Source organism: Triticum urartu, chromosome 7A (genome assembly GCF_056163025.1).
Source record: "Triticum urartu cultivar PI428250 chromosome 7A, HENAU_Tu73, whole genome shotgun sequence".
NCBI classification, from domain to species: domain Eukaryota; kingdom Viridiplantae; phylum Streptophyta; class Magnoliopsida; order Poales; family Poaceae; genus Triticum; species Triticum urartu.
Window position 1 is genome coordinate 312849950 of NC_141879.1, and position 13115 is coordinate 312863064.

At 43.8% G+C, this 13115-nt stretch overlaps 1 protein-coding gene across 2 annotated transcripts; it reads right to left on the reverse strand.

Annotated features, from left to right (window-relative positions):
* Positions 1-1152: 1152 nt before the first annotated feature.
* LOC147959440 (uncharacterized) lies at positions 1153-12820 on the reverse strand. Of its 2 annotated transcripts, XM_087536013.1 has the most exons (18): positions 12014-12818; positions 10507-10639; positions 9000-9132; positions 7493-7625; positions 6353-6416; positions 6070-6159; positions 5882-5974; positions 5674-5781; positions 5528-5575; positions 5288-5425; positions 4966-5118; positions 4729-4875; positions 4528-4632; positions 4292-4441; positions 3600-4019; positions 3410-3502; positions 2390-3310; positions 1153-2303 (listed from the first exon to the last, which is right to left on the reverse strand). In XM_087536013.1, exons 5-18 carry the CDS (start codon positions 6408-6410, stop codon positions 1153-1155), a joined length of 3675 nt encoding a protein of 1224 aa, XP_087392139.1. In that variant the 5' UTR covers positions 6411-6416; positions 7493-7625; positions 9000-9132; positions 10507-10639; positions 12014-12818. The 2 variants fall into 2 exon arrangements, with proteins under 2 accessions (XP_087392139.1, XP_087392138.1); XM_087536012.1 differs by having other exon boundaries at positions 4729-5118; positions 12014-12820.
* Positions 12821-13115: the final 295 nt, after the last annotated feature.

The following is a 13115-nucleotide window of genomic DNA, read 5'->3' on the forward strand; positions in this document are numbered from 1 at the left end:
GTCATGTATTCCCATGATGTCGCGCATGCTATTGTCCAATGCCTCAACCGCTTGTCGCTTAGTCATGCTGGCCTCGTCCCATAGTATCAATGAGGCCATCCGTAGTAGCTTGGCGGTCCCACTCTGCTTGGTGAAGCTGCATGAGGCTCCATCATCGCAACTCAATGGGATCTTGAATCTTGAGTGGGCAGTCCTGCCACCAGGCATGATAGAAGCGGCGATGTCAGACGTCGCGGTAGCGATACCAATCTTGCCCTGGCTCCTCACCTTGGCAAGCATTGCCCTATATAGGAAGGTCTTCCCTGTACCTCCAGGGCCATCAACAAAGAATACACCCCCATCACCGCGTTCAACAGCCCCTAGTATCTCATCGTATGCGGCCCTCTGCTCCATGTTCAGTGAAGATGCCAATTTTGTGTCATCCATGTCAAACTCAACGGTTGATTCCTCGATAACCTCTCTTGCCTCGCCCTCTGTTGGGTCAAACGCATCATCTATGCTTGGAAGAGCGAAATCAACAATGTCTTTACCCATGGACTGCAACATACCCCTAATGTCAAGCAACACCATCTGCTCCACCTCGTCAGGGGACGTGCGTGATCGACGATAGTCATCTGACATAGGCTCGAAGTGCCGATCCCATAGACCACGCACGTCGCCTGGCTCGCAGTGCACCAAGATGGTTGCGAAGAGCCTCCTAAGTGAACATGGCATCGCCCACTGCTCAGCCTCATTAAGACAGTCGTCGAGCGTGTTGTCTGCCTCGATGAGTCCCAACCTTTCAGCAGCCTCTCTAAAGCTCCCACATAGCACGCCGTCCACGGTGAGCAAGTCTATGAAGGATATTTTGCCCGTAACATGGTTAAGCAACACACGCAGGTAGTATCGCTCCCCCTCGGCAGGATTGGCAGACACTATGCGCCCAATTTGAAAACGCTCGACCCGCGGCTTCCAATACTTTTTTTTCTTCTGCCACGTAAAGCTTCCGGGAAAATCCTTGTACAATATATGCCTAGCCCGAGGGTGTTCCTGGTTAGCCTTAAAATACTCCGTTAACATGGATTTTGAAGCATCTTCGGAGGCGACAACATTCTTCAAGTCAGTCTGCGCATTGAATGCAACCCTGTGCATATTCAGGAGATGAAGGGGCAACTACAAGACAGGCGGGTAATTGGCGCAAAGTGGGAAGCCAAATATCCTCCACATAGCCTCCGGAGGGGTGACCCACCTTGCGTCAACGTATCTCTTGATCTCATCAATGTTACCATCGGCGTCGGGCTGATCGATGCTGAAAGAAGCCTTATCATGGCCCTTGTAAATGTACTTGTAAAGATATTTGACGGCCTTTATGCTAGAGCAGACCTCAACGTTGATGTGGCGATTGAACATCCGCAGTAGGTATGGGTTATAAGGCACAACCCATCTATTGTCCAACATCTTCCCTCGGACCTTAGCACGTCTTCCATCGTCTCTCCGTCGATAAACTGGGTATGAGTCCTTCCCATGTGCTGTGTTTTCATTGAACGGCCGTGGATATCTGCACTTGCAACCGTTTTCTTGCATGCAAACATTCTTCGGGTTGAGAGCACCGCATGGTCCGTGCATCATATGTTTTACCACCATTGCATACAATTCCGGATACTTTTGCTTATCTGGGAGCTCCGCGGAAATGAGTCGGTCATACTGCTCCGGGACGATAAGCTTATATGTTGAGTCCATGATCAACAAAAAATGTGCGTGGGGGAGGCCCCTTTTTTGGAACTCGACTACGTATACGTAAGCGACTACAGCACCCAGGATCTGCTTCTTGAACAACATGTATTTCATGTGCTCTAGTTTGCCATAGAACACACGAGCCACAATATCAGGTCGGTCTTGCGCCGTCTGACCAGGCAGCAACTCATTCGTTATCTCTTCCCACTTAGGGTTGCAAGTCATGGTGAGGAAGATGTCAGGCTTCCCGTATGTATGGACAATTGCCATGGCATCCATATGCCTCTTCTTCATGTCGCGGTCGCCACCAGGGTATGTTCCAGGGAGCACTATTCTAACCCCAACAGCGCTTGCTCGCGTCTCCCCCGAAGTGATGGCATCAACAACTCCTTTATACAAGTCAGCACGAATCTGCGTCTGGTTCTTCCTGTACCACCTCAACCAACAACTCTCAATCTTAACGTACATGTCGACCGCCCATTGCTGCAGCAGGCGTGCTCCACAGAGTATGGGATTGAAGATTGCAGGCCGTGTCTGCAGCATATAACAGTAGTAGTCTCTGATAGAGACGCACAACCTGCTATTACCCTCTGCACATGATGGAATAGCATCAAAATGACAACGTATTTGAGAAATAATTTATTATTTGAACCAAAAAGGGACACAGACGTCATACCTGCATCCTCATCATCATCATGGACCAGTTGAGGATGTAGTATAGCCTCCTCCGGAACATTACGTTTAAGTAGTTTCGGATGCCAACCTAGTTCCCCCCTTGGATAGAATAGGGGATAAGACAACGGGTCATATGCTCCAGATGACACGCGTATACTATGCCTTTCATTGTTGTTACCACAAAGTGTTATCCTCCGGTCAAACCTTTTTGCCAGGTCGCTGCCCTCAACACAAATTGCAGCAACCTCAGATGACAATGGTCTATTATATTTTCTTTGGTCAAGCCTCTTATCGGTGTTTAGGTCTATCCTATAATAATCAAGGGTGTCCTTGTGTGCACCCAAACTCCTAAATTGCTGGGAGTACGGGTTTTCTTTAAGTATGTCTACTAACTTCTTCATGACATCTTGGTCTAATTGCTTAGTGGCTGCCTTACGATGAGTTATGGTTGGGTCGTCATCATAGAAGTACAACTGCAGATGTTCTGGACGTGAGTTAGGCCCGAAAGAATGCACATTGTGGTAGATGGTTCCGTGTGCCCGGAATGTGTACACCCCAGACTTCATGTTTGTGTAGTTCTCATCAAGGCTGAGGCCAAGGGTTGTGAAGGCGAAATGCCCGTTGAAGAACCGTATGTTCTCACGAAAATGTCTAGAATCTGCATCCATGCTGGACCATAGCCTCATAAGCTCTGGGATTGGTTCCGGTTGTTTAAGCTCGGTCTGTCCATTGCGACAGCAGAATCCGTCAGTCTCAGACACAAACTTTCTGGCCTTGCAGTGTTTGCAGTTTGCGTCGAGCTTCAGGATGTGGGTGTTGTTCAGTATGTTTGTGTACACATAGTCTAATGGATCAACCTCGCTAGGTATAACAGACGACATGCTCGCATCCGCGTCATCCTCGAATGTGTCATTATCGGGTCCTACAGGCATTTGTTGAAACATGATCATCAAAATAATATTCACATAGTACTACAATTACAATAAAGCTCCACGCCTTCCAATTTCCGAGTTGACCATACCTTGGTCGCGATACATGTAGTACTCCTCATCCATTAATTCGGCTGGTGTCGGCTCATCGCCCATGATGGGCCCTGGGAACACATCGATGTCGTCTGCATTAACGTTGCGGAGAATGGGACAAAGACCGCATCATGTCAGAACAAGGTTGATGAGAATGAGCAACAGAACCAAACAAAAGAAATTACATACCATTGGTGCAAACACCGTAATTCGGCATGACCGGGGGAGGGTCGCCATCCGATGAATCATCTTCGGCAGCCCGATCGAGGGGTATTGCGAGACTATCAGATGTTGAGTTAGTAATGTCTGGACGTGGGAGTGCGAGGGATTCTTTGCACGGGGTGTTTTTCCTTTTAGCATAACAAGCCTTCCTTTGAGCACTTGAGTGCCCCTTCTCAATCACCGACATGCTTTTCCGGCGTTGCATGCACTTCTTACGTATCTTTTCATTCAAATCCTCTCTATCATCAATCGTTAGTTCCTCATTTTTCTTCTGATAACATGCTCGGCTACGAGCTCTCTGTATCCTCTTAGCTCGCTCGTTATCATGGGTAACACCGGAGGCGTCTAATGATGGAGGGGGTAATGTTGCATCATCATGCAACGAGTCTGTATAGTTAGGGCTATCAGCGGTGGCTTAATGAAAAAAAGTGCGCAAGCATCATTAGGACAATTTTGTTTTAGTGACTAATGAATATCAGAACATTATTCTCGTACTCGAATATAAATAATTTGCATTAAGATCAAGCATATGACGGTACGCTTTGTGCATCAATTATATTAAGTTGGTTCTACGGCAACAATTATTTGTCAGTCAACGTGTAACTAAAGCATCTTATAACAGATGGTATGCACCGTGCATTAATAACAACCATATTTACCTGAATTAGATAGTGGCCGTAGATTTTCATCTGCTAATATCTTATCCTTTTTCCTCCGATAAGATGCTCTCCTAAGAGCATTTCTATGATCTCTCTTGCGATCTTCCTCGGTTATATGATTTGTTTCTTCAAGTATATTCTCGTCAACGTCTGGTGTCATTGAGGACATATTTCAAATGTAGTGAGTAAAAGATAATCTGACCACATTGATGACATCTTATTCACAAGGTAGTTACCATGTAGATCATTGTCATTAACCAGACAAGATGTCTCCGTAGTTGTAGCAGTAAATGCTGAATCAGTATGCGATAATGTTGTATAGGCGGAGCTAGTTGGGTTGTCTGGTTAAACATGGTTAATAAAACATACACATAATTTAATGGTTAAGTCATGACTTGAAGATACTAAAGATAATGTTTAGAACATTTAATTCTTACCAGTTAAATTAAGGGTGCGGAGATTATTTTCTTGGAGACCCTGATCTTTTTTCCTCCGATAAGATGCTCTCCTGAGGGCGTTTCTATGATCTCTTTTGCGATCTTCTTCGGTTATTGCCACATTCTCTTTGGTGACATTGTTGTCCTCTGATTCAACATGGTAGGTCAGTAATCTTTTATGATATACCAAGGGGACGCCACGCATGAAAATTGATAAACAATGAGTAATTGATGTACCCGAGATCACATGTGTAGGTTGACGAACATTCATAATATCACCTAGGGTACAACGTTGAACAATGTGACCATCGACTTGTTGTTTTTTCAAACCATTTGTCTTGCTAATTCGATAAGATTCCCGCCTCCACGCATTGTTAAGTTCCCTCTGGTCTACAAGATGAATTAAAAATATGGTAGTTCAATGCATGTAGCTCGATTATGTTTAAAAACTCATGTAGATCACATTGACACAAAAAAAAAGAAAACAGATCCAAATCTTGAATGCCGCAAAAACACATTGTAGAGTGGGAGAGGAGCAACCTGCAGTTAAACAACTTACCAGATTTCGACAAGCAGGGCTGTTGAACCTCCTGCAACAACACATTGTCTTGTACCTTTTTCTTATGATAAGCTACACGCCTTTGTGTGTTGAGGTGTTCATTTGTTATATGACTTAGATCTATGGATCTGATGTCGTCTGCATCATGTCAAAAGTATAAAACACAAAGCCCATAATGCTTTGTCGCACCATCTGTATGTCAGGTCAATATGGATGTTAGATAAGCATGCGTGGGAATACCCGTTAGCTTTGTCGCACCATCGATATCATCATTTGGAGGTTCACCGCCTATAGTATACCAATATGAAAAAAGTGCGGTATGTTGTAAATGAAAGTGAATTCCCATAAGTGCACTAATGTCATTTGAAATATGAACGAGTCAGTACCAATACTATTGTGGCCATCTACATTTGTGCCACAATCGAGAGTTAGATTATTGGAACCCAACAACGAACCATCATGATGGTCTTTAATCCGTAGCGGACTTGTTCCATCTGTAGAGTTATAACCAGTAGGAAAAGAAAATCAATGGTATATAGGCGACAATATATGTTTATAAGAATCTTGGCAGATGTAATGCGGCTGAGTGAGTACCATCTTGATTTGTGCTAAAATCCAAATTCAGTATACTCGGAGTTGTGAAGCAAGCCTCATTGTGCTCTCCATCCGAAAACGACATTGATCCATCTATTGAGTTATAACCAGGATGAATATAAGGCCAATGATATAAACGTCGTATCTACATGGCAACATTCCCAACAATATTCACACGAGCATTATACCTGGAACCGTAGCTGAATTTTCCCCAATATTTTGAGATACATGTATGATGCTTGCATTGTTATCTTCAACTACTATAGAGCTTGTAAGGTCTAAAAAGCATTATGCATTAAGCATGTGAATATCAGAAATGCAGAGAACTCATGTGTAGCACATTATGATAGGTATAAGCATGCCCGTAGTATTATCTTCAACAGTTATCACGCTTTTAAGGCCTGCAAAACATGATAATAAAAGATTGCGAATAACCTATGTGTAGTACTTTCTCATAGAAATGCAGCTTACCCGTAGTAACGTCCTCTTCTGGTTGCTGATCAACCGCCTTGCTTCTTGAATTACCCATACGCACCTATGTAAGTACAGATTACTGACAATTAATGACCTATGTCTGAAGTGAAGTTCGATGAGGCTTCAACTCTGCTAGATGTTCTCTTTGATCATTTATCTGTGGACCGTATACATTCATCATTTGGTCATACTGCTGTATTTCCATGAAGAAAACCCTTTTCATGATATTATACAGTAAAAAAGCATGCTTGCAATCAATCTTCTAGCATCAGTTTTTATTTGTTATGTTGTTATTTAATCACTAAGGGCTTGGATATATATAGCATCCAAATGATCATCAGAACTTGATGGCACGGCAAAAGAGCAGGTTCCTGTGATCTTTGGTCAAACCTGTAGATATGCAACTTGCACCTACTATAGTACTCCTACTGTTGAGTTAATGCATTAGGCTTTGCGAAGCTTCAGATCAACCTTATCATATCATAGTATAAGTAGTTTATTGGTCAGTTGTATTGTTTCTCTTCAGACTGATGGTTTATTTGTGTCACTTTTTTCATGTGATCCTGTTGTGAGCTGCAAACTCGAGATCTTCTGCAGATGTGAGATGCAAACTCGAGATCAGGGTGCTCCCAAGCTCAAAATCATCTCAACAAGGTTATCAGACACACTTAACTGGCATACTCATGCACTTTTAAGTAACTACCTAGGGCTTGGATATATATAGCATCCTAATGATCGAAAGAACTTCCTGGCATGGCGAAAGAGCCGGTTCCTGTGATCTTTGGTGAAACAAGTAGATATGCCACTTGCACCTACTATAGTACCACTTCTGTTCCTTTCATGCATTAGGTTTTGCGAATCTTCAGCTCAACCATATATGGTTTATTATTTGTTATGGATCAGTTCATATTATAAGTAGTTTATTTTTCATTTGTTTTGATTCACTTCACACAGATGGTTTATTATAGTACTGAAGCTTCAGGTCATCCATATTGAAGGTTCAACTCTACCGTATGGTTTACTATAGTTGGACTTAATACATTACAACTATCTGATGGTCACCAATGTCATTCTTCCTTTTGGCATACAAACCTTGACTACTGCATGGAAACTATTAGATTCAAGTGTCGTAACTACCTTTTTGTTTGTGTCACTTTTTGCATGTGATCCGGTTGTGAGCTGCAGACTCGAGATCCTTGGCAGATGCTGCTACTGATGACACCGTCTCCGAGGGCCGTCACCAGCCCCAAACTCCTAGAGTAGAAATCAGCTGCAAGAAAACTGGGTGTCAGTTATGTGCAAGTAAAAGAGATGACTATTGCCACTTGATGCTTCTACTGACCCCGGGCAAAGAGATGACTCACCACCTGCAAGCATTCACATAAAAATAGTAATGAATTTGGGACTGACAAATTGACCAAAGCAGATATGGCCTCATCATATTCGGCAGTTAGGTGTAAATTTCCTTTTTCAGAGTGATTGAATGGTGACGGAACTTGTATTTTTCAATTCCAGGTTCTCAATCAACCTGGCGAGGAGTGAACACGAGTATAGATCCAGATTTGTAAGGGTTAGCAATAGGATTTGTAAGGGTTAAATTACATAAACGCCCAACCTATTCTGTCCCACGCCGGTCCATATCATGGGCACTCAGAGGGATCATGTGGGATCCTCATGACTTTGCAATCGCCTGTCCAGATCTGATGATCAGCGACGGATGATACAGGATCTTCCTGTATTTGCACTCGGATGGCGGCGTCGAAGGGATTGACCGGCGGTGACGGCGGCCAAGGGATGAGCGGCTGGGACGGAAGCTGCGTGTAGAAAGGGACGATAGGGACGAATGACGGCGACGGGCAAGTGCATCGAGGGCACGACAATTTTCGGGTGCTAGGGGTTCTGTCTCGGATCGTACTATCAGGTGTAATTTCGTAGGTTAACCGTAGTAGATTTTTTAGGTCGTTTTTCTATCGCTGAACCGTCGCGGTTCACAGTGCGCGGCGTTGTAACTTGACGTTTTTGTTTCTCTTCAGACTGATGGTTTATTTGTGTCACTTTTTTCATGTGATCCTGTTGTGAGCTGCAAACTCGAGATCTTCTGCAGATGTGAGATGCAAACTCGAGATCAGGGTGCTCCCAAGCTCAAAATCATCTCAACAAGGTTATCAGACACACTTAACTGGCATACTCATGCACTTTTAAGTAACTACCTAGGGCTTGGATATATATAGCATCCTAATGATCGAAAGAACTTCCTGGCATGGCGAAAGAGCCGGTTCCTGTGATCTTTGGTGAAACAAGTAGATATGCCACTTGCACCTACTATAGTACCACTTCTGTTCCTTTCATGCATTAGGTTTTGCGAATCTTCAGCTCAACCATATATGGTTTATTATTTGTTATGGATCAGTTCATATTATAAGTAGTTTATTTTTCATTTGTTTTGATTCACTTCACACAGATGGTTTATTATAGTACTGAAGCTTCAGGTCATCCATATTGAAGGTTCAACTCTACCGTATGGTTTACTATAGTTGGACTTAATACATTACAACTATCTGATGGTCACCAATGTCATTCTTCCTTTTGGCATACAAACCTTGACTACTGCATGGAAACTATTAGATTCAAGTGTCGTAACTACCTTTTTGTTTGTGTCACTTTTTGCATGTGATCCGGTTGTGAGCTGCAGACTCGAGATCCTTGGCAGATGCTGCTACTGATGACACCGTCTCCGAGGGCCGTCACCAGCCCCAAACTCCTAGAGTAGAAATCAGCTGCAAGAAAACTGGGTGTCAGTTATGTGCAAGTAAAAGAGATGACTATTGCCACTTGATGCTTCTACTGACCCCGGGCAAAGAGATGACTCACCACCTGCAAGCATTCACATAAAAATAGTAATGAATTTGGGACTGACAAATTGACCAAAGCAGATATGGCCTCATCATATTCGGCAGTTAGGTGTAAATTTCCTTTTTCAGAGTGATTGAATGGTGACGGAACTTGTATTTTTCAATTCCAGGTTCTCAATCAACCTGGCGAGGAGTGAACACGAGTATAGATCCAGATTTGTAAGGGTTAGCAATAGGATTTGTAAGGGTTAAATTACATAAACGCCCAACCTATTCCGTCCCACGCCGGTCCATATCATGGGCACTCAGAGGGATCATGTGGGATCCTCATGACTTTGCAATCGCCTGTCCAGATCTGATGATCAGCGACGGATGATACAGGATCTTCCTGTATTTGCACTCGGATGGCGGCGTCGAAGGGATTGACCGGCGGTGACGGCGGCCAAGGGATGAGCGGCTGGGACGGAAGCTGCGTGTAGAAAGGGACGATAGGGACGAATGACGGCGACGGGCAAGTGCATCGAGGGCACGACAATTTTCGGGTGCTAGGGGTTCTGTCTCGGATCGTACTATCAGGTGTAATTTCGTAGGTTAACCGTAGTAGATTTTTTAGGTCGTTTTTCTATCGCTGAACCGTCGCGGTTCACAGTGCGCGGCGTTGTAACTTGACGTTTTTGTTTCTCTTCAGACTGATGGTTTATTTGTGTCACTTTTTTCATGTGATCCTGTTGTGAGCTGCAAACTCGAGATCTTCTGCAGATGTGAGATGCAAACTCGAGATCAGGGTGCTCCCAAGCTCAAAATCATCTCAACAAGGTTATCAGACACACTTAACTGGCATACTCATGCACTTTTAAGTAACTACCTAGGGCTTGGATATATATAGCATCCTAATGATCGAAAGAACTTCCTGGCATGGCGAAAGAGCCGGTTCCTGTGATCTTTGGTGAAACAAGTAGATATGCCACTTGCACCTACTATAGTACCACTTCTGTTCCTTTCATGCATTAGGTTTTGCGAATCTTCAGCTCAACCATATATGGTTTATTATTTGTTATGGATCAGTTCATATTATAAGTAGTTTATTTTTCATTTGTTTTGATTCACTTCACACAGATGGTTTATTATAGTACTGAAGCTTCAGGTCATCCATATTGAAGGTTCAACTCTACCGTATGGTTTACTATAGTTGGACTTAATACATTACAACTATCTGATGGTCACCAATGTCATTCTTCCTTTTGGCATACAAACCTTGACTACTGCATGGAAACTATTAGATTCAAGTGTCGTAACTACCTTTTTGTTTGTGTCACTTTTTGCATGTGATCCGGTTGTGAGCTGCAGACTCGAGATCCTTGGCAGATGCTGCTACTGATGACACCGTCTCCGAGGGCCGTCACCAGCCCCAAACTCCTAGAGTAGAAATCAGCTGCAAGAAAACTGGGTGTCAGTTATGTGCAAGTAAAAGAGATGACTATTGCCACTTGATGCTTCTACTGACCCCGGGCAAAGAGATGACTCACCACCTGCAAGCATTCACATAAAAATAGTAATGAATTTGGGACTGACAAATTGACCAAAGCAGATATGGCCTCATCATATTCGGCAGTTAGGTGTAAATTTCCTTTTTCAGAGTGATTGAATGGTGACGGAACTTGTATTTTTCAATTCCAGGTTCTCAATCAACCTGGCGAGGAGTGAACACGAGTATAGATCCAGATTTGTAAGGGTTAGCAATAGGATTTGTAAGGGTTAAATTACATAAACGCCCAACCTATTTCGTCCCACGCCGGTCCATATCATGGGCACTCAGAGGGATCATGTGGGATCCTCATGACTTTGCAATCGCCTGTCCAGATCTGATGATCAGCGACGGATGATACAGGATCTTCCTGTATTTGCACTCGGATGGCGGCGTCGAAGGGATTGACCGGCGGTGACGGCGGCCAAGGGATGAGCGGCTGGGACGGAAGCTGCGTGTAGAAAGGGACGATAGGGACGAATGACGGCGACGGGCAAGTGCATCGAGGGCACGACAATTTTCGGGTGCTAGGGGTTCTGTCTCGGATCGTACTATCAGGTGTAATTTCGTAGGTTAACCGTAGTAGATTTTTTAGGTCGTTTTTCTATCGCTGAACCGTCGCGGTTCACAGTGCGCGGCGTTGTAACTTGACGTTTTTGTTTCTCTTCAGACTGATGGTTTATTTGTGTCACTTTTTTCATGTGATCCTGTTGTGAGCTGCAAACTCGAGATCTTCTGCAGATGTGAGATGCAAACTCGAGATCAGGGTGCTCCCAAGCTCAAAATCATCTCAACAAGGTTATCAGACACACTTAACTGGCATACTCATGCACTTTTAAGTAACTACCTAGGGCTTGGATATATATAGCATCCTAATGATCGAAAGAACTTCCTGGCATGGCGAAAGAGCCGGTTCCTGTGATCTTTGGTGAAACAAGTAGATATGCCACTTGCACCTACTATAGTACCACTTCTGTTCCTTTCATGCATTAGGTTTTGCGAATCTTCAGCTCAACCATATATGGTTTATTATTTGTTATGGATCAGTTCATATTATAAGTAGTTTATTTTTCATTTGTTTTGATTCACTTCACACAGATGGTTTATTATAGTACTGAAGCTTCAGGTCATCCATATTGAAGGTTCAACTCTACCGTATGGTTTACTATAGTTGGACTTAATACATTACAACTATCTGATGGTCACCAATGTCATTCTTCCTTTTGGCATACAAACCTTGACTACTGCATGGAAACTATTAGATTCAAGTGTCGTAACTACCTTTTTGTTTGTGTCACTTTTTGCATGTGATCCGGTTGTGAGCTGCAGACTCGAGATCCTTGGCAGATGCTGCTACTGATGACACCGTCTCCGAGGGCCGTCACCAGCCCCAAACTCCTAGAGTAGAAATCAGCTGCAAGAAAACTGGGTGTCAGTTATGTGCAAGTAAAAGAGATGACTATTGCCACTTGATGCTTCTACTGACCCCGGGCAAAGAGATGACTCACCACCTGCAAGCATTCACATAAAAATAGTAATGAATTTGGGACTGACAAATTGACCAAAGCAGATATGGCCTCATCATATTCGGCAGTTAGGTGTAAATTTCCTTTTTCAGAGTGATTGAATGGTGACGGAACTTGTATTTTTCAATTCCAGGTTCTCAATCAACCTGGCGAGGAGTGAACACGAGTATAGATCCAGATTTGTAAGGGTTAGCAATAGGATTTGTAAGGGTTAAATTACATAAACGCCCAACCTATTTCGTCCCACGCCGGTCCATATCATGGGCACTCAGAGGGATCATGTGGGATCCTCATGACTTTGCAATCGCCTGTCCAGATCTGATGATCAGCGACGGATGATACAGGATCTTCCTGTATTTGCACTCGGATGGCGGCGTCGAAGGGATTGACCGGCGGTGACGGCGGCCAAGGGATGAGCGGCTGGGACGGAAGCTGCGTGTAGAAAGGGACGATAGGGACGAATGACGGCGACGGGCAAGTGCATCGAGGGCACGACAATTTTCGGGTGCTAGGGGTTCTGTCTCGGATCGTACTATCAGGTGTAATTTCGTAGGTTAACCGTAGTAGATTTTTTAGGTCGTTTTTCTATCGCTGAACCGTCGCGGTTCACAGTGCGCGGCGTTGTAACTTGACGTTTTTTTACCGGTTGGGAGGGAAGTAGCGGGGAGGTGGGACGAAGTACCAAAAAAAACTAGGGGAGGTGGGACGAAAATTGAACGGCGGAGAATACCAACTGCTCCATTAGAAATAGAGATATAAGGAGCAGATGGGGGCTTGGCGAAAAATGGATGCATATTACATGATAAACATTAAATAAACAATATTGTTGAACCTATGCTTGAGTAATATCAGATGTG

Excerpts from the sequence above, each read along its gene's own strand:
- LOC147959440 (XM_087536012.1), bottom strand. The coding sequence starts at position 6,410 with ATGGGTAATTCAAGAAGCAAGGCGGTTGATCAGCAACCAGAAGAGGAC. Across the intron at positions 6,160-6,352 it reads AGAAGAGGACGTTACTACGG|ACCTTACAAGCTCTATAGTA; the intron begins GTAAGCTGCATT and ends AATGCTTTTTAG. Across the intron at positions 4,633-4,728 it reads CCGCACCCTTAATTTAACTG|ACAACCCAACTAGCTCCGCC; the intron begins GTAAGAATTAAA and ends ATGTTTAACCAG.